At 38.3% G+C, this 19,532-nt stretch overlaps 2 protein-coding genes across 6 annotated transcripts in view; one reads left to right on the forward strand and one right to left on the reverse strand.

Annotated features, from left to right (window-relative positions):
- KIF3A (kinesin family member 3A) overlaps window positions 1-19,532 on the reverse strand; it is a 76,534-nt gene that overhangs the window by 54,642 nt on the left and 2,360 nt on the right. For all 4 annotated transcript variants that reach the window (XM_057540327.1, XM_007188562.3, XM_007188560.3 and 1 more), the window contains exons 2-4: window positions 18,709-18,982; window positions 441-585; window positions 226-310 (exon numbers count right to left, since the gene is read on the reverse strand). In XM_057540327.1, the coding sequence (XP_057396310.1) occupies window positions 226-310; window positions 441-585; window positions 18,709-18,982 (504 nt within the window). The remainder of the gene's footprint in view (window positions 1-225; window positions 311-440; window positions 586-18,708; window positions 18,983-19,532) is intronic.
- Window positions 3,863-4,932, forward strand: LOC103010322 (14-3-3 protein beta/alpha-like). 2 transcript variants are annotated; one of them, XM_007188559.2, is made up of 2 exons: window positions 3,863-4,029; window positions 4,356-4,932. In XM_007188559.2, exons 1-2 carry the CDS (start codon window positions 3,863-3,865, stop codon window positions 4,930-4,932), a joined length of 744 nt encoding a protein of 247 aa, XP_007188621.2. The 2 variants fall into 2 exon arrangements, with proteins under 2 accessions (XP_007188621.2, XP_007188620.2); XM_007188558.2 differs by having other exon boundaries at window positions 3,869-4,038.

Consider the following 19,532-nt stretch of genomic DNA (forward strand, 5'->3'; position numbering starts at 1 on the left):
CTGAAAGGATACTGAAAGTGGTTATCTTAGGGTGGGGAGAAATGAGGTAGGAACAAGACTTTTCAATGTATAAATGTTTAAAATACTTTTATTTTTGAACTATGTTATCATATTACCTGGTCAAAAAAAAAGTAAAATATTGAAAGTACCTTTTGTTCAAAAAAGAGCTTAATTTAGTACACATTCTATTGCTTTGGAAAATGCTCCAATTTCAATTATCCATACCTCTAACCTCTGCGTCTGATCCTTGCCCAAAAGGTCACGAACTTCTTCATTATATATTTCCAAATAAGACACTCGAACCAAAAATCTGTAAATAAAACATCATTTTAAAAAAAACAGTGAAATATTAGAACAGTTTTTTAAATGTGTTTATAAAATTTATACATCTTTCTTATGCTTGTACTTCTCAATATTAGAAAATATTAATTCTCTTTTACCTTGTATCACCCTCTGCTTTTGCAATATGACCAAATATGTGAGCAAATGAATTTGGAATGATTCCTCTAAGTTCAGGAACAGCTCGAACACCTTCCATGGTAAAAGTTTTACCTGTTCCAGTTTGTCCATATGCAAAAATAGTCCCTGAAAATGATGAAGAGAATCAATCACTTTGCAGAGTCTAATGCTACAGACCAATAGCTCTTAAAATTAATTCCTTTGACACTGTGATGCAATTTCTAGCCTGGATTTAAAGTTTATTCTAGTACAAATTTCACCTTTATTATCAGCAATTACAAGATGTACTGTATGCCACATGAGCATAGCACTGTTAAAGAACTAGAATCAATGAAATAAATACAAAATCTGACACTTTAGCTAATCATAAGAAATTTCTTAAAATGTGTATATTAATTACTTAATGTGGACATTAAATTGGAGAAGGTAGTATAATTACAGCAAAAGAACACAGGTTCTAGAATAGAAAGACCTCAACGTGAATCCACACATCTGCCATTTTTCAGAGACTTGACCTTAGAAAGTATATACCCAGAGATTATCTCCTCAATGGCAAAATGGGGATAAGGATGAATACTCTACATTGATAGTAAGAACCAAATGAAACAATTTACTTCAAGTGACCAACATTACGCCTGGCAAATGGTAGTTTTTTTCTTCTTATTCCTAAAATAAGTACATTATTTCGAAATAAAATGTTTTAAGTAACAGTTGTAAGGAATAGGGGGAATTAACAAAAAAAGGTGACAATACAATTATTACAAGTAATTACAGATACAACTTAAAATTTTCTAAATACCCAAATTCATTCATTCAACAAATACTTACTACACACCTGTGTCTGGCATTGTGCTAGGCACCGGGGACACAATGACAAACAAGACAAACACAATCTTTAATCTTATGATATGTCATCTTGGGGAGGACATACTAGCCAAATAATCATAAGCAGGATGAGTGTTGGGAAATGAGAAACATGGAGTTCTAGATGAGAGTAAGGGACATAATCTGGGCAGGAGAACTGATGCAGGAGGAAAGGGGAAGAGGTCAAGGAAGGCTTTCCAGAAGAGGTAAGGTTTAAGATACAATCTGATATATGAGCAAGAGTTAGATAGGAACAGAGTGGACAGCAAGAGGCAAAAAAGAGAATGGAGATTTTGAAGAAATGTAATGAGACCAGAATGGAAGAAACAGAGATGGAAAAGGACAGTGGATGCAGATACAGCTAAAGAAATTGACAGGGACCTAATCACACAGGATGATGAACATCTTAAGGCTTTTAGAGCTTATGCTAAAAACAAAGTGAAGTCATAGAATGATTTTTCAATCAGAGGAGTGACATCATAGTCACTTTGGCTATACTGTATACAAAGAATTGGAAGAAAACGAGGGGAGACGTGAAGAAATAAGTTAGAGGGCTGAAGTAGTTAGCCAGGTGAGAGATGGTGCTGACAATAAATAGAAGGGGACGAGAAAGGTAGAAGGATTTCAGAGATATTTAACAGTCGGATGTCAGAGATATTTAACAGTTAGAATCAAGAGGACCTGGAAAATAACTAGTCGTAAGGGGACCAGGGAAAAGGAAGAATTGAGGGTGACTTTCAATTTCTGGCTTGACCAAAGGGATGTATGGCTATGCCATGTACTGAGATGGTGAACAACACTAGAAGAAATAACAGTTTGAAAGGGAAGATCATGAATTTAGTTTGTGGGTACTGAGCTTTAAGTCTACGATACACCAAAATGGATGTGTCAAGCAAGCAGGAGGATGGATGAGATTCATTTGCCACTGAAGCCATGGAGGTGGATGAGATTTCCTCAGGAGACAGTATAGTATGAGAAGATAGCCTAGAAAGTGTCAGCATAAATGAAAAAGGTTTCTCAACTACTACCACTCTATTCAGTTAACAACAACTTGTTGTCATTTTTGGACTTTCTATGAAAATAAATTAATCACAACAGAAACCATTTTTATACATGGGAATAATTTAAAAGTCTTAACTTTTTCTAACTCACTAAATATTTCAAACTCTTGCGTTAAGAATATAACTTACTGCATTCCAAGGAGCTGAAAATATCATGAACTCATATACTGCATTTTAGAAAAGACACCACAGCTACCATTTACTGATCATTTGCTATGTGCTATGTCATGTACTTTACATGCATTCCTACTTAATTTTCACCCCAATCCTAAGGGCTAGGCAATGTTTATATTCCCACAGTTTAGTTGAGGAAACAAAGGCTTAGAGAGGTTGAGTTACTTGCTCAATGACATAGTAAGTGGTAGAAACAAGATCTGAAGAGACTCCAGTTGGCTCCACAGCCCATGTTTTTTACCAGTATGTAATGACCAAAAAAAAATTTAAGCTCAAAATTAATACCTAATGCAATTTCTATGAATGCATTAAATATATGAAGATTACTAATTTAAAAAGGATATTAAGTAACTAGAGAAAGAAGAACAAACAAAACCCAAAGTTGGGAGAAGGAAAAAATCATAAAGATCAAAGCAGATATAAATGAAACAGAGAGGAACAAAACAAGAGAAAAGATCAATCAAACTAAAAGCTGGTTCCTCTGAAAAGATAAACAAAATTGATAAACCTGTAGCCAGACTCAACAGAAAAAAAGGGAGAGGGCTCAAATCAATAAAATTAGAAATGAAAAAAAAGAAGTTACAACGGACGCCACAAAAATATAAAGGATTATAAGAGACTATAAGCAACTATATGTCAATAAATGGTCAATCTAGAAGAAATGGATAAACATATAACCTTCCAAGACTGAACCAGAAAGAAACAGAAAATATGAACAGACCAATCAGAAGTACTGAAATCAAAACTGATTTTAAAACTGCCAACAAACAGAAGTCCAGGACCAGATGGCTTCACAGGTGAATTCTACCAAACATTTAGAGAAAAGTTAACACCTATCCTTCTGAAACTCTTCCCAAAAATCGCAGAGGAAGGAACACTCCCAAACTCATTCTATGAGGCCACCATCACCCTGACACCAAAACCAAGCAAAGATACCAAACAAAAAAGAAATAGGCCAATATCACTGATGAACATAGATGCAAAAATCCTCAACAAAATACTAGCAAACTGAATCCAACAATACATTAAAAGGATCATACGCCACGATCAAGTGGGATTTATCCCCGGGATGCAAGGATTTTTCAACATCCACAAATCAGTGTGATACACACATTAACAAACTGAAGAATAAAAACCATATGATCAGCTGCCGATTCTGGAGCCGAGGTCGCCACTGCAGCCACCGATTCTGCCGCCGCTGCCACTGCAGCCGCCGCTGGAGGAGTGGGCTTGGGAAGGAAGTGGACACCACGCCCGGAGTTCCGCTAGTAAGTGTCTTTGCCCCCTGCAGTCCTCCCAGGGGAATGACCATGGATAAAAGTGAGCTGGTACAGAAAGCCAAACTCGCCGAGCAGGTGGAGTGCTACGATGACATGGCTGCGGCCGTGAAGGCAGTCATGGAGCAGGGGCACGAGCTCTCCAATGAGGAGAGAAAACTGCTGTCTGTTGTCTACAAGAACATGGTCAGGGGGCTTCCCTGGTGGCGCAGTGGTTGAGAATCCGCCTGCCAATGCAGGGGACACAGGTTTGAGCCCTGGTCTGGGAAGATCCCACATGCCACGGAGCAACTGGGCCCGTGAGCCACAACTACCGAGCCTGCGCGTCTGGAGCCTGTGCTCCGCAACAAGAGAGGCCGCGACAGTGAGAGGCCCGCGCACTGCGATGAAGAGTGGCCCCCGCATGCCACAACTAGAGAAAGCCCTCGCACAGAAACGAAGACCCAACACAGCCACAAGTAAATAAATAAATAATAATTTAAAAAAAAAATATTTAAAAAAAAAAAAAGAACATGGTCAGTGCCCGCCGTTCTTCCTGGCGTGTCATCGCCAGCATCAAACAGAAAACAGAGAGGAATGAGACGCAGCAGCAGATGGGCAAAGAGTACCGTGAGAAGATCAAGGCAGAGCTGCAGGACATCTGCAACGATGTTCTGGACCTGTTGGACAAATACCTTATTCCCAATGCTACACAACCAGAAAGTAAGGTGTTCTACTTGAAAATGAAAGGCGATTATTTTAGATATCTTCCTGAGGTGGCAACTAGAGATAATAAACAAACCACTGTGTCAAACTCCCAGCAGGCTTACCCGGAAGCATTTGGAATTAGTAAGAAAGAAATGCAGCCTACACACCCAATTCAACTGGGCTTGGCATTTAATTTCTCCGTCTTTTACTATGAGATTCTAAACTCTCCTGAAAAGGCTTGCAGCCTGGCAAAAACGGCATTTGATGAAGTGATTGCTGAATTGGACACACTGAATGAAGAGTCTTACAAAAACAGCATCCTGATCATGCAGTTGCTTAGGGACAATCTCACTCTGTGGACGTTGGAAAACCAGGGAGGCGAAGGAGATGCTGGGGAGGGAGAGAACTAACGTCTGTCATGCCCTGTGATCTCTTCAGTGTCACTCTGTACCCTCCATGTATATCCCTTTGTGCAATAAAAAAAAAAAAGAATCGTACGTCAACTTTCAGTTTTTCACAGCCTCAGTCTAGCAAAAATGGTCCATGGGATAAGCAGCTGGTATTTGTATCTAAAACTCAGATTGGTCACATAAATGCCACAGCATTCTGAAGTTTTGATTTTGATTAACATTGACAGGAGTACTGTGTGTTTAATTTTTTAAAAAAACAACACTGTGATTATGGGGTTTTGTAATTTAGCAGAACTCTTACTGGTAGAAAACAAAATAGACCTGAATTATGTGTAACTTTTCAGAAAGTTTAATTCAATACAAAACAGTCACTGAAAAACAGTTCCATTGTAAAGTTGTACAGAAAGTTATAGAGATTATATTGTGACACTGGGACTTGGAGTGAGACACCTCTAGTTTGGCATTCGCGTTTCATGGTAATTCACAGTGATTCTGCCTGTTCTGTTCAGGGCTTGTAGACACTTGACCCGTTGGGGCTGTTGCCACTCAAAAGTTCATGACTGCGGATGGCCACAGTGTCTTCCTCTGAGGAAAGTCGAAGCCAGAAATTAACATTCTTGGTGGCAGATAACTGGGTATGACACCATGCAAAGGTCCAGTGCTCATAGACCACATGTGACTCCAACCCCTTTCCTACAGCAGCATGTTGCTGATTGGCAGCTTGCGCTTCCGTAGTGGAATCTGTTTTCCCTGTAACCACGAGCTCAAGAAGGAAAAAAAGAGCCATGTATCTTATGAATGAATGGCCTTATCTGTTTCCTGGGTAACACCTCTAAGAATAATGTTCTGCAAAGATTGACTTTCACTTGAGGAGCAAGTACTCAGTCTTTGGGTTCTTCCTAGCTTGGGGCTTTAAAATTTTGAAATCTAAACATTCTTTCCCACTGTCCTTTTTTGACAATTGATTTTGGTTTTCTCTTCTCTCTCTAAATTTGTCCTTCTTCTCCCTTACATTTTCTTCTTTATGCATTCTCTTTGCCTTTTGTTCATGGTTTAGTACTAGATGAGCAGGGACAGGGGGTCTGGAGGGGGTGAGGGATGTTGGTGAGCACTTTGGTGAGCCAGCCTTGTTTCAGAGAGTTGAAAAGAGCTTCCTGCATCTCAGCTCTGTCTTCTTCCAGTTCTCAGAACGGTGGTTGCTCTTCAGTCACACCAAGATCTGACTCAAAAACGTATTTTTAAATATCCATGGTTTCTCCTTATATTGCAGCCAGCCCTGATAATGCTTGTTAGCACCTGTCACCAGCTCTCCCAAGTGTACCCATCCCATCAAGTTCACAGACACATTTCAACAAGACCCTATAATGCAGGGAAGTTGCATGAACACTGTGATGGGGAGAGTTGGGAATAGCCAGGCCTAGCAGTCTCACAGTCTCCCCCTCCCTCCCCTGAACATTCCCAGTAGCCGTAGTGTCCATCTGTTTGTCCATCTGCTGAAATGAGAAACATTCATGCACTGATTTCAAACAAACCAAAAGGGAAAAAAAAGAAAAAGAAAAAATCCCTCTTCTTTCTAGCTGAACAAAAATGTGCAGTTATACTTGACACTTGAAAACGCAGTAGTGAATGTAGAACGAGCCTGTCTGTATACCTGGTAGCTCTCTCTCGCTTTGTTTTTCCTCACCAGTATTCTGCCTCACGTTTGCTTCTGTGATGGTTATATTGCCTAGCAAGCACACCTGTGGTTGTGAAAATAGTATAGCAAAAAAGAAAAAACCCTGGTTATTGATGCACTTGATCTGTGTATGTCTTTTAAACAGTTCTAGTTTCCACCTTACACGGAATAATCAGGAAAAGTGTAAAAACTCAAAAGTGAAATAAAAAATTTTATCAGTTAAAAAAAAACATATGATCATCTCAATAGATGCAGAAAAAGCTTTTGACAAAATTCAACACCCATTTATGATAAAAACTCTCCAGAAGTCGGCACAGAGAGAACTTACCTCAACATAATAAAGGCCATGTATAACAAACCCACAGCTAACATCATTCTCGACAGTGAAAAGCTAAAAGAATTTCCTCTAAAATCAGGAACAAGACAAGGATGTCCACTGTGACCACTTTTTTCAACACAGTTTTGGAATTCTTAGCATGGCAATCAGAGAAGAAAAAGAAATCCAAATTGGAAAAGAAGTAAAACTGTCACTGTTTGCAGATGAGATGATACTATACATACAAAATCCTAAAGATACTACCAGAAAACTACTAGAGCTCATCAATGAATTCGGTAAAGTTGCAGGATACAAAATTAATACGCGGAAATCTGTTGCATTTCTATACACTAACAATGAAAGATCAGAAAGAGAAATTAAGGAAACAATCCCATTTACCATCACATCAAAAAGAATAAAATATCTAGGAATAAACCTACCTAAGGAGCCAAAAGACCTGTACTCAGAAAACTATAGATACTGATGAAAGAAATCAAAGATGACACAAACAGATGGAGAGATATACCATGTTCTTGGATTGGAAGAATCAATATTGTCAAAATGACTATACTACCCAAAGCAATCTACAGATTCATTGCAATCCCTATCAAATTACCAATGGCATTTTTCACAGAACTAGAACAAAATATTTTTAAATTTGTATGGAAACACAAAAGACCCCAAATAGACAAAGCAATCCTGAGAAAAATAAATGAGCTGGAGGAATCAGGCTCCTTGACTTCAGGCTATACTACAAACCTACAGTCATCAAAACAGTATGGTACTGGCACAAAAACAGAAATACAGATCAATGGAACAGGATACAAAGGCCAGAGATAAATCCATGCACCTATGGTCAATTAATCTATGACAAAGGAGGCAAGACTATACAATGGAGAAAAGACAGTCTCTTCAAAAAGTGGTGCTGGGGGCTTCCCTGGTGGCGCAGTGGTTGAGAGTCTGCCTGCCAATGCAGGGGACACAGGTTCGAGCCCTGGTCTGGGAAGATCCCACATGCCACGGAGCAGCTGGGCCCGTGAGCCGCAATTGCTGAGCCTGCGCGTCTGGAGCCTGTGCTCCGCAACGAGAGGCCGCGATAGTGAGAGGCCCGCGCACCGCGATGAAGAGTGGCCCCCGCTTGCCACAACTAGAGAAAGCCCTCGCACAGAAATGAAGACCTAACACAGCCATAAATAAATAAATTAATTAATAAAAAAAAAAAAAAAAAGTGGTGCTGGGAAAAACTGGACAGCTACATGTAAAAGAATGAAATTAGAACATTCTTCAACACCATACACAAAAATAAACTCAAAATGGATTAAAGACCTAAATACAAAGCTGAATACTATAAAACTCTTAGAGGAAAACACAGGCAGAACACTCTTTAACATAAACTGCAGCAAGATTTGTTTGGATCCACCTCCCAATGAAAATAAAAACAAAAATAAACAAGTGGGACCTAATGAAACTTAAAAACTTTTGCACAGCAAAGGAAACCATAAACAAAATGAAAAGACAACTTACAGAATGGGAGAAAATATTTGCAAATGAAGTGACTGACAAGGGATTACTCTCCAAAATATACAAACAGTTCATGCAGTTCTGTATCAAAAAAACAAACAACCCAACCAAAAAATGGGCAGAAGACCTAAATAGACAGTTCTCCAAAGAAGACATACAGATGGCCAAAAAGCACATGAAAAGGTACTCAATATAGCTAATTATTAGAGAATTGCATATCAAAACTACAATGAAGTATCACCCCACACCGGTCAGAATGGCTATCATCAGAAAGTCTACAAACAGTAGATGCTGGAGAGGGTGTGCAGAAAAGGGAACCCTCCTTCACTGTTGGTGGGAATGTAAATTGGTACAGGCACTATGGAAAACAGTATGGAGATTCCTTAAAAAACTAAAAATAGGAACTTTCCTGGCAGTCCAGTGGCTAGGACTTCACCTTCCAATGCAGGGGGTGCGGGTTTGATCCCTGGTCAGGGAGCTGGGATCCCACATGCCTCATGGCCAAAAAACCAAAACAGAAGCAATATTGTAACAAATTCAATAAAGACTTTAAAAAGGGTCCACATCAAAAAAAAAAAAAAAAAAAAAACCTAAAAATAGAACTACCATACAATCCAGTGATCCCATTCCTGGGCATATATCCAGAGAAAACCATCATTCGAAAAGATATATGCACCCCAATGTTAACTGCAGTGCTATTTACAATAGTCAAGACATGGAAGCAACCTAAATGTCCATCAACAGAGGAATGGATAAAAAAATGGGGTACATATACACAATGGAATATTACTCAGCCATAAAAAAGAATGAAACAATGCCATTTGCAGCAACATAGATGGACCTAGAGATTATCATACTAAGTGAAGTCAGCCAGAGAAAGACAAATATCATATGATATCACTTATATGTGGAATCTAAAAAAAAAAATTATACAAATGAACTTATTTACAAAACAGGAACAGACTCACAGACTTCAGAAACAAACTTATGGTTACCAGAGGGGAAACGTGGTGAGGAGGGATAAATTAGGAGTTTGGGATTAACATATACATATACTATATATATAAAATAGATAATCAACAAGGACATACTGTATAGCACAGGGAGCTCTACGCAATATTCCGTAATAACCTATATGGGAAAAGAATCTGAAAAAGAATGGATATATGTATATGTATAACTGAATCACTTTGCTGTACACCTGAAACTAACACAACATTGTAAATCAACTATACTCCAATATAAAATAAAAATTAAATTAAAAATTTTTTTAAATAAAAAGGTTACTAATTTACAATATTAGAGCTGAGAAAGGAGGACCAGGAATCCCCTAAAATTAAAGAATCTCATCTTATTTTCAGAGATGAGAGTCCAAATTTCTAATTTTTAAATGCCAAACTTAACAAATCTAATGCTATCATTTTGTTCAATATGAACTTCTCTTAAAATGTTAGTTTTTAAAAACTAAAAATTACCTGAGATTTTACCCAGTCTCCTCGTTTCCAAACTATATATTTAAAATGGCAGAAGGTCCACCAAAAAACCTACATATTTATAGCAGCTTTATTCATAACTCCCAAAACTTGGAAGCAACCAAGATGTCCTTCAGTAGGCAGGTTAACAGATAAACAGTACATAAGGACAATGGAATATTATTCACTGATAAAAAGAGATGAGTTAACAAGCCACGAAAAGGCATGGAGGAAACCTAAGTGCATGTTACTAAGTGAAAGTTACCAATCTGAAAAGGCAACATACTATATAGAGTGAAACAATTTTGTATGATACTACAATGGTGGATACATGTCATTATATATTTGTCCAAACCCACAGAATGTACAAAACCTAGAGTGAACCCTAATGTAAACTATGGGCTCTGGATGATAATGATGTGTCAATACAGGGTCATCAATTTTAACAAATGTAACCATTACGGTGCAGGATGTTGACAGTGGAGGAGGTGTGCATTCTGGGGGACTAGGGATATATGGGAACTCTGTACTTTGCTCAATTTTACTGTGAACATAACATTGCGCCAAAAATAGTTTATTAATTATATAAAATTTTTAAATGGTAGAAGGATTACGTACTTGTTATTGAGAGTCCAAACAGTTACAGCTAAGCTACATTTGAATCATGCACAGTAAACTGCATTCTATATTACAGAATTCTATGGGACTTCCCTGGTGGTCCAGTGGTTAAGATTCCATGCTCCCAATGCAGGGGGCACGGATTTGATCCCTGGTCAGGGAACTAATATCCCATGTGCCGCACAGCACAGCCAAATAAATAAACAAACAAACAAACAAATATGGAATAGAACAAATAATCCAGAAATAAGCCCACACATTTGTGGTCAGTTGAATTTTGACAAAAGCACCAAGTTAATTCAATAGGGAAAGAATAGTCTCAACAAATGGTGCTGTAACAACTGGATATCTATAGGCAACAAGGGAAAAAAAGGGGGCAGGGGGGAGAAAGAAAGAAAAAAACTCAGACCCTCACCTCACACCATATATAAAAATTAACTCAAAATGGACCAGAGACTTAAATGTAAGACCTAAAATGTTTACAACTTCTAGATAAAAACATAAGAGAAAATCTTTGTGGTCTTGGGTTTGGAAAAAATTTCTGAGCTATGTCACCAAAAGCATGTGATAAAAGAAAACTTGATAGCTGAACTTAATCAAAATACAAAACTTTTCTCTTCAAAAAAATATCACTAAGAAAATGAAAAGACAAGCCACAGACTGGGAAAAATATTTTCAAATCACATATCTGATCACAGATATGAATCCAGAATATATAAAGAGCATGACTCAATAATAAGAACACAGGCAACCAATTTTTAAAATGGGTAAGATATTTTAAGAGATATTTTACCAAGAAGACATACAAATGTCCAATAAGTACACAAACAGATGTTCAATGTTGTTAATCATTAGGGAAATACAAGTTAAAACAATGAGATACCACTACAGATCCTCTAGAATAGCTATAATTAAAAAGAACGAGAGTCTAAATGTTGGTGAAGATGTGAAGAAACTGGAACTCTCATACCATACTGCTGGGAAAAAAGTAGTACAATCACCACTGTGGAAAACAGTTTTGCCGTTTCTTCAAAAGATAAACATACGTTAACCATAAGACCCAGCAATTTCACTCCTAGGTATCTATCCAAGAGAAACTTTGAAACGTATCTGCACAATGACTTATAAAAGAATGTTCCTGGGACTTCCCTGGTGGTCCAGTGGTTAAGAATTGGTCTTGCAATGCAGGGGATGCTGGTTCGATCCCTGGTCAGAGAAGTAAGATCCCTCAAGCTGCGGGGCAACTAAGCCCAATGCGCCACAACTACTGAGCCCACGTGCCACAATCAAAGAGCCTGCGCACCACAACTAATGAGCCCATGCGCTCTGGAGCCCACACGCCACAACTAGAGAGAAGCCCATGCACCACAAAGAGCCCGTGTGCTGCAACTAAGACCCGACACAGCCAAAAAATAAATAAATATTTTAAAGAAAAGAATGTTCCTAACAGCATTATTCTTAATAGTCAAAAAACTGCAATCATTTAAATTCTCATCAAAGACCATAAAAAGTGGTATATTCATACCACGGAATACAACTTAACAATAAAAAGGAACTACTGATAAATGCAACAACATGGATGGCCCTCAAAAATATTACACTAAGTCAAAGAAAACAGATAAAGACAAAATAGCGTCTGATTTGATTTATACGAAATTTTGAGGAAAGGCAAAACTGTAGACAGAAAGCAGGTCCATGGTTGCCTGGGGGTGGGACTGCAAATGGATATAAAAGAACTTATGGAGGTGATAAAACTGATGGTTTCACAACTGTATGTATTTACTAAAACTTAAACTGTACAATTCGATTGCACAATTACAATGGTTGAATTCACTGGGTGTTATTAATAGCTTGATAAAAGTTGTTTAAAAGTAAACTACAGGGGGAAGGAGTCAAGATGGCGGTGTGGGAAGACATAGAGTTAGCATCTCCCCACAACTAACGCGCCTGCTGGCCACTGGTGGAGGGCTCTGACCCCCAAGGAGACAGGAGGAACCCCAAAGTGAACAGGTAGGACGTACGGGGACCAAAGGGGGAGGAGAAGTGGAGGCCAGACAACATCAGCACCCCTGAGGCCAGGGAGATCAGGAGAGGCAAGTGGGAGGCGCCCTCCGGGAGGAGCGGAAGAGGAGCAGAAGTCAACTGCCCTGCCCACTTGGGCATGGGGAGCCTGCTGAGCTCCCAGGCCAGTCCCCTCCAATCCAAAGCCCCCTCCAGGCTGCGTGGGTCCTGGTGGCATAGGAGGGAGGCCAGGGAGATCAGGAGAGGCAGGCGGGTGGGGCCCTCCCAGACCCCACACTGAGAAGCAGGAGAGGAGAGGAGGGTGTTTGCCCCGCCGACTTGAGCCCAGGAAGCCTGCTAGGCTCCCAGGTGAGGTCCCCTGCCCTCTAAGACCAGGGTCGGGGGCACGCCTGGGCCCTTCTGTTCCTTGAGCCTAAGCCCCACCCCCACACAGCCCCCAGGGCCTTTTCCAGCCCCACAGGTCCTGAGCACTGGCCCTGCCCACCACCCAAACCTCACCCTTGATAGGCCCCACTCTCCACAGCCAAGGCCTTCCCCCTCCTCCTTTTTTTTTCTTTCCTTCCTCCTTTTTCACCATTGTGGTACTGAGTTACCTTCTGGTTGTTGATTCATCTATATTTTTATTTTTATATTCTGTCTAACATACCTGTTAATTTCCTAGTCTAATTTTATTTTTACTTTGTTATTTTTCTCTTTAAAAAAAATTTTTTTTTGCCACCCACGTGGCTTGCAGGATCTTGATTTGCGAGCCTGGGGTCAGGGGGAAGCTCCTGCGGTAGGAGCTCCAAGTCCGAACCACTGGACTAACAGAGAACCTCAGACCCCAGGGAATAGTCATAAGAGTGAGGTCTCACAGAGTTCCTCGCCTCAGCACCAAGACCCAGCTCTACCCAACAGCCTACAAACTACAGTGTTGGAAGCCTCAGGCCAAACAACCGGTAAAACAGGAACACAATCCCACTCTTAAAAAAAAGAAAAAAAATGAGATGGCAAAAAATATGCCACAGATTAAGGAGCAAGGTAAAAACCTACAAGAACAAATAAATGAAAAGGAAATAGGCAATCTACCTGAAAAAGAATTCAGAGTAATGATAGTAAAGATGATCCAGATCTCAGAAATAGAATGGAGGCACAGATTGAGAAAATACAAGAAATGTTTAACAAAGATCTAGAAGAACTAAAGAACAAACAAACAGAGATGAACAACACAATAACTGAAATGAAAAATACACTAGAAGGAATCAATAACAGAATAACGGAGGCAGAAGAACGAATAAGTGAGCTGGAAGAAATAACTGCCAAGGAGCAGAATAAAGAAAAAAGAATGAAAAGAATTGAAGATAATCTCAGAGACCTCTGGGACAACACTAAACACACCAACATTCGAATTATAGGGGTCCCAGAAGAAGAAGAGAAAAAGAAACGGTCTGAGAAAATATTTGAAGATATTATAGTGGAAAACTTCCCTAACATGGGAAAGGAAATAGTCACCCAAGTCCAGGAAGCACAGAAAGTCCCACACAGGATAAACCCTAGGAGAAATACACCAAGACACATATTAATCAAACTAATAAAAATTAAATTCAAAGAAAAAGTATTAAAAGCAGCAAGGGAAAAACAAAAAATAACATACAAAGGAATCCCCATAAGGTTATCAGCTGATTTTTCAGCAGAAACTCTGCAGGCCAGAAGGGAGTGGCAGGATATACTTAAAGTGATGAAAGAGAAAAACCTACAACCAAGATTACTCTACCCAGCAAGGATCTCATTCAGATTTGATGGAGAAGTCAAAAGCTTTTCAGACAAACAAAAGCTAAGAGAATTCAGCACCACCAAACCAACTTTACAACAAATGCTAAAAAAAATTCTCTAAGTGGGAAACACAAGAGAAGAAAAAGACCAACAAAAACAAACCCAAAACAGTTAAGAAAATGGTAATAGGAACATACATATCAATAATAATCTTGAATGTGAATGGATTAAATGCCCCAACCAAAAGACACAGACTGGCTGAATGGATACAAAAACAAGACCCATATATACGCTGTCTACAAGAGACCCACTTCAGACCTAGGGACACATACAGACTGAAAGTGAAGGGATGGAAAAAGATATTCCATGCAAATGGAAATCAAAAGAAAGCTAGAGTAGCAATACTCATATCAGATAAAATAGACTTTAAAATAAAAACTGTTACAAGAGATAAGGAGGGACGCTACATAATAATCAAAGGATCAATTCAAGAAGAAGATATAACAATTATAAATGTTTATGCATCCAACATAGGAGCACCTCAATACATAAGGCAAATGCTAACAACCATGAAAGGAAAAATCGACAGTAACACAATATTGTAGGGGCCTTTAACACCTCACTTACACCAATGGACAGTTCATCCAAACAGAAAATAAATAAGGAAACACAAGCTTTAAATGACACAGTAGACCAGATAGATTTAATTGATATTTATAGAACATTCCACCCAAAAGTGGCTGAATACACTTTCTTCTCAAGTGCACATGGAATATTCTCCAGGACAGATCACATCCTGTGTCACAAATCAAGCCTTGGAAAATTTAAGAAAATTGAAATCGTATCAAGCATCTTTTCTGACCACAATGCTATGAGACTGGAAATCAATTACAAGAAAAAAACTGTAAAAAAAACAAATATATGCAGGCTAAACAGTGCACTACTAAATAACCAAGAGATCACTGAAGAAGTCAAAGAAGAAATAAAAAAATACATAGAAACAAATAACAACGAAAACATGACAACCCAAAACCTACGGGATGCAGCAAAAGCAGTTCTAAGAGGGAAGTTTATAGCAATTCAATCTCACCTCAAGAAACAAGAAAAATCTCAAATAAACAATCTAACCCTACATGTAAATCAACTAGAGAAAGAAGAACAAAGAAAACCCAAAGTCAGTAGAAAGAAAGAAATCATAAAGATCAGAGCACAAATAAATGAAACAGAAATGAAGAAAACAATAGCAAAGATCAATAAAACTAAAAGCTGGTTCTCTGAGAAGATAAACAAAATTGATAAACCCTTAGCCAGACTCATCAAGAAAAAAAGGGAGAGGACGCAAGTCAATAAAATTAGAAATGAAAAAGGAGAAATCACAACTGACACTGCAGAAATACTAAAGGATTATAAGAGACTACTACAAACAACTATATGCCAATAAAATGGACAACCACGAAGAAATGAACAAATTCTTGGAAAGGTACAATTTTCCAAGACTGAACCAGGAAGAATTAGAAAATATAAACAGACGTATCACAAGTTATGAAACTGAAACTGTAATTAAAAAGCTTCCAACAAACAAAAGTCCAGGACCAGATGGTTTCACAGGCAAATTCTATCAAACATTTAGAGAAGAGCTAACACCAATCCTTCTCAAACTCTTCCAAAAAATTGCAGAGGGAGAAACACTCCCAAATTCATTCTACAAAGCCACCATCACCCTGATACCAAAACCAGAAAAAGATGTCACAAAAAAAGAAAATTATAGACCAGTATCACTGATGAACATAGATGCAAAAATCCTGAACAAAATACTAGCAAATATAATCCAACAGCACATTAAAAGGATCATACACCATGATCAAGTGGGATTTATCCCAGGGATGTAAAGATTCTTCAATATATGCAAATCAATCAATGTGATACACCACGTTAACAAATTAAGGAATAAAAACCATATGGTCATCTCAATAGATGCAGAAAAAGCTTTTGACAAAATTCAACACCCATTTATGATAAAAACTCTCCAGAAAATGGGCATAGAGGGAACCTACCTCAACATAATAAAGGCCATATATGACAAACCCACAGTAAGCATCATACTCAATGGTGAAAAACTGAAAGCATTTCCACTAGGATCAGGAAGAAGACAAGGATGTCCACTCTCACCACTCTTACCCAACACAGTTTTGGAAGTCCTAGCCACAGCAATCAGAGAAGAAAAAGAAATAAAAGGAATACAAATTGGAAAAGAAGAAGTAAAACTGTCACTACTTGCCGATGACATGATACTATACATAGAAAATCCTAAAGATGCCACCAGAAAACTACTAGAACTAATCAATGAATTTGGTAAGGCTGCAGGATACAAAACTAATGCACAGAAATCTCTGGCATTCCTATACACCAACAACGAAAAATCAGAAAGAGAAATTAAGGAAACACTCCCATTTACCATTGCAACAAAAAGAATAAAATACCTAGGAATAAACCTGCGTAAGGAGGCGAAAGACTTGTACTCAGAAAACTATAAAACACTGATGAAAGAAATCAAAGATGACATAAACAGATGGAGAAATATACCATGTTCTTGGATTGGAAGAATCAATATTGTGAAAATGACTATACTACCCAAAGCAATCTACAGATTCAGTGCAATCCCTATCAAACTACCAATGGCATTCTTCACAGAATTAGAACAAAAAAATCTTACAATTTGTATGGAAACACAAAAGACCCCAAATAGCCAAAGCAATCTTGAGAAAGAAAAATGGAGTTGGAGGAATCAGGCTCCCCGATTTCAAACTATACCATAAAGCTACAGTAATCAAGACAGTATGGTACTGGCACAAAAACAGAAATATAGATCAATGGTACAGGATAGAATGCCCAGAGTTAAACCCACACACATATGGTCACCTAATTTACGACAAAGGTGGCAAGAACATACAACGGAGAAAAGACAGCCACTTCAATAAGTGGTGCTGGGAAAATTGGACAGCTACGTGTAACAGAATGAAATTAGAACACTACGTAACACCATACACAAAAATAAACTCCAAATGGATTAAAGACTTAAATGTAAGAACACACACTATAAAACTTTTAGAGGAAAACATAGGAAAACCACTCTTTGACATAAACCACAGCAAGATCTTTTTTGACCCTCTTCCTAGAGTAACAAATAAAAACAAAAATAAACAAATGGAACTTAATTAAACTTAAAAGCTTTTGCACAGCAAAGGAAACCATAAACAAGACAAAAAGACAACCCTCAGAATGGGAGAAAATATTTGCAAATGAAACGACAAACGACAAAAGAAACGACAAATTAATCTCCAAAATATACAAACAACTCATGGAGCTCAATATCAAGAAAACAAACAATCCAGTTAAAAAATGGGCAGAAGACCAAATAGACATTTCACCAAGGAAGACATACAGATGGCCAAGAGGCACATTAAAAGATGCTCAACATCACTAATTATTAGAGAAATGCAAATCAAAACTACAATGAGGTATCACCTCACGCTGGTCAGAATGGCCATTATCAAAAAAGCTAGAAACAATAAATGCTGGAAAGGGTGTGGTGAAAAGGGAACCCTCCTACACTGTTGATGGGAATGTAAATGGATACAACCACTATGGACAACAGTATGGAGGTTCCTTAAAAAACTAAAAATAGAACTAACATATGACCCAGCAATCCCACTACTGAGCATATACCCTGAGAGACCCATAATTCAAAAAGAGACATGGACCACAATGTTCAGTGCAGCACTATTTACAATATCCAGGACATGGAATCAACCTAAATGTCCATCGACCAATGAATGGAAAAAGATGATGTGGCACATATATACAATGGAATATTGCTCAGCTATAAAAAGAAACGAAACTTAGTTATTTGTAGTGAGGTGGATGGACCTAGAGTCTGTCATACAGAGTGAAGTAAGTTAGAAAGAGAAAAACAAATACAGTATGCTAACACATATACATGGAATCTAAAAAAATAAAATAAAATGTTAGTGATGAACCTAGTTGAAAGGCAGGAATAAAGAGGTAGACATAGAGAATGGACTTGATGACGTGGGGTGGGAGGGTGAAGCTGGGGCGAAGTGAGAGTGGCATCAACGTATATACACCACCGAATGTAAAACAGTTGGCTGGTGGGAAGTAGCAGCATAGCACAGGGAGATCAGCTCTGTGCTTGGCAATGACCTAGAGGGGTGAGGCAGGGAGGATGGGAGGGAGGCTCAAGAGGGAGGGTATACGGGGACATGTGTATGCATATGGCAGATTCCCTTTCTTGTGCAACAGAAGCTAACACGGTACTGTGAAGCAATTATACTCCAATAAAGATCTATTTAAAAAAGGAGTAAACTATATAAAGTACTCACCATTGTAGCCTTCAAGAACAGAATCAATAATAGGTCTGGCAGTTAAGTTATAAACATCTAGTTGTTTACTCTCTGGTCCAAAAACAGTATCAAAAGTAAACGTCTTTGGAGGTTCATTGGAAGAATCAGTCTTATGTACAGTGATAGTTCCCCTCATCTCATCCACACCGACAGCCTGTCTGTAGCACATTGATTTCTCTCTGTCATTGAGGGGCCGGCACCTAACCACCACCTTCACAGTATCACAGCTTTCCGGCTTCTCTGATTTACTGATCTGGTGGAGAAAATATTTACGAACAACGAAAAGAGCATTTACTTTTACCTTCAACAGATTAAATTTAAAATTTGAAAAAGGCTACTTTGGCATCCTAGTGCCTTGCACACATTAAGCACTCCATAAATAGTTGTTAAATGCAATTAAAGATCTTACAGATATATAGAAAAAGCTTATTAAAAAAGATATGAAAATAGTTTCTTTTACAATACAAATTAGGGGAGAGGAAATCTAATTTACATTTACAGTTAATGTTATTCAGGCAGAAAATGAGAGAGTATATTAGAGACTTGTCTTTCTGCACAAAGTCCCTGACTTGCTCTGAGTTTCCTGCCTGTAGGAAAACACGTGCGAATATGGTTAATAACTTTAATCAAGAATCTAGTAATAGGTCCTCTGCTCCCCCGAGACTTTTAGTTTTATTGATATTTTCTACAATGCATTAGTAAAAAAATTTTTTATCAAATAATATATCCTCATATAGTCTACTTTTTCTATAGAAGACAAGTGAAAGACAGAAAAGAAAGCCTGATGGCAGAAAAATGTTTTA

The sequence above is a fragment of the Balaenoptera acutorostrata genome, chromosome 2, assembly GCF_949987535.1.
Source record: "Balaenoptera acutorostrata chromosome 2, mBalAcu1.1, whole genome shotgun sequence".
In the NCBI taxonomy this organism is placed as follows: Eukaryota; Metazoa; Chordata; class Mammalia; order Artiodactyla; family Balaenopteridae; genus Balaenoptera; species Balaenoptera acutorostrata.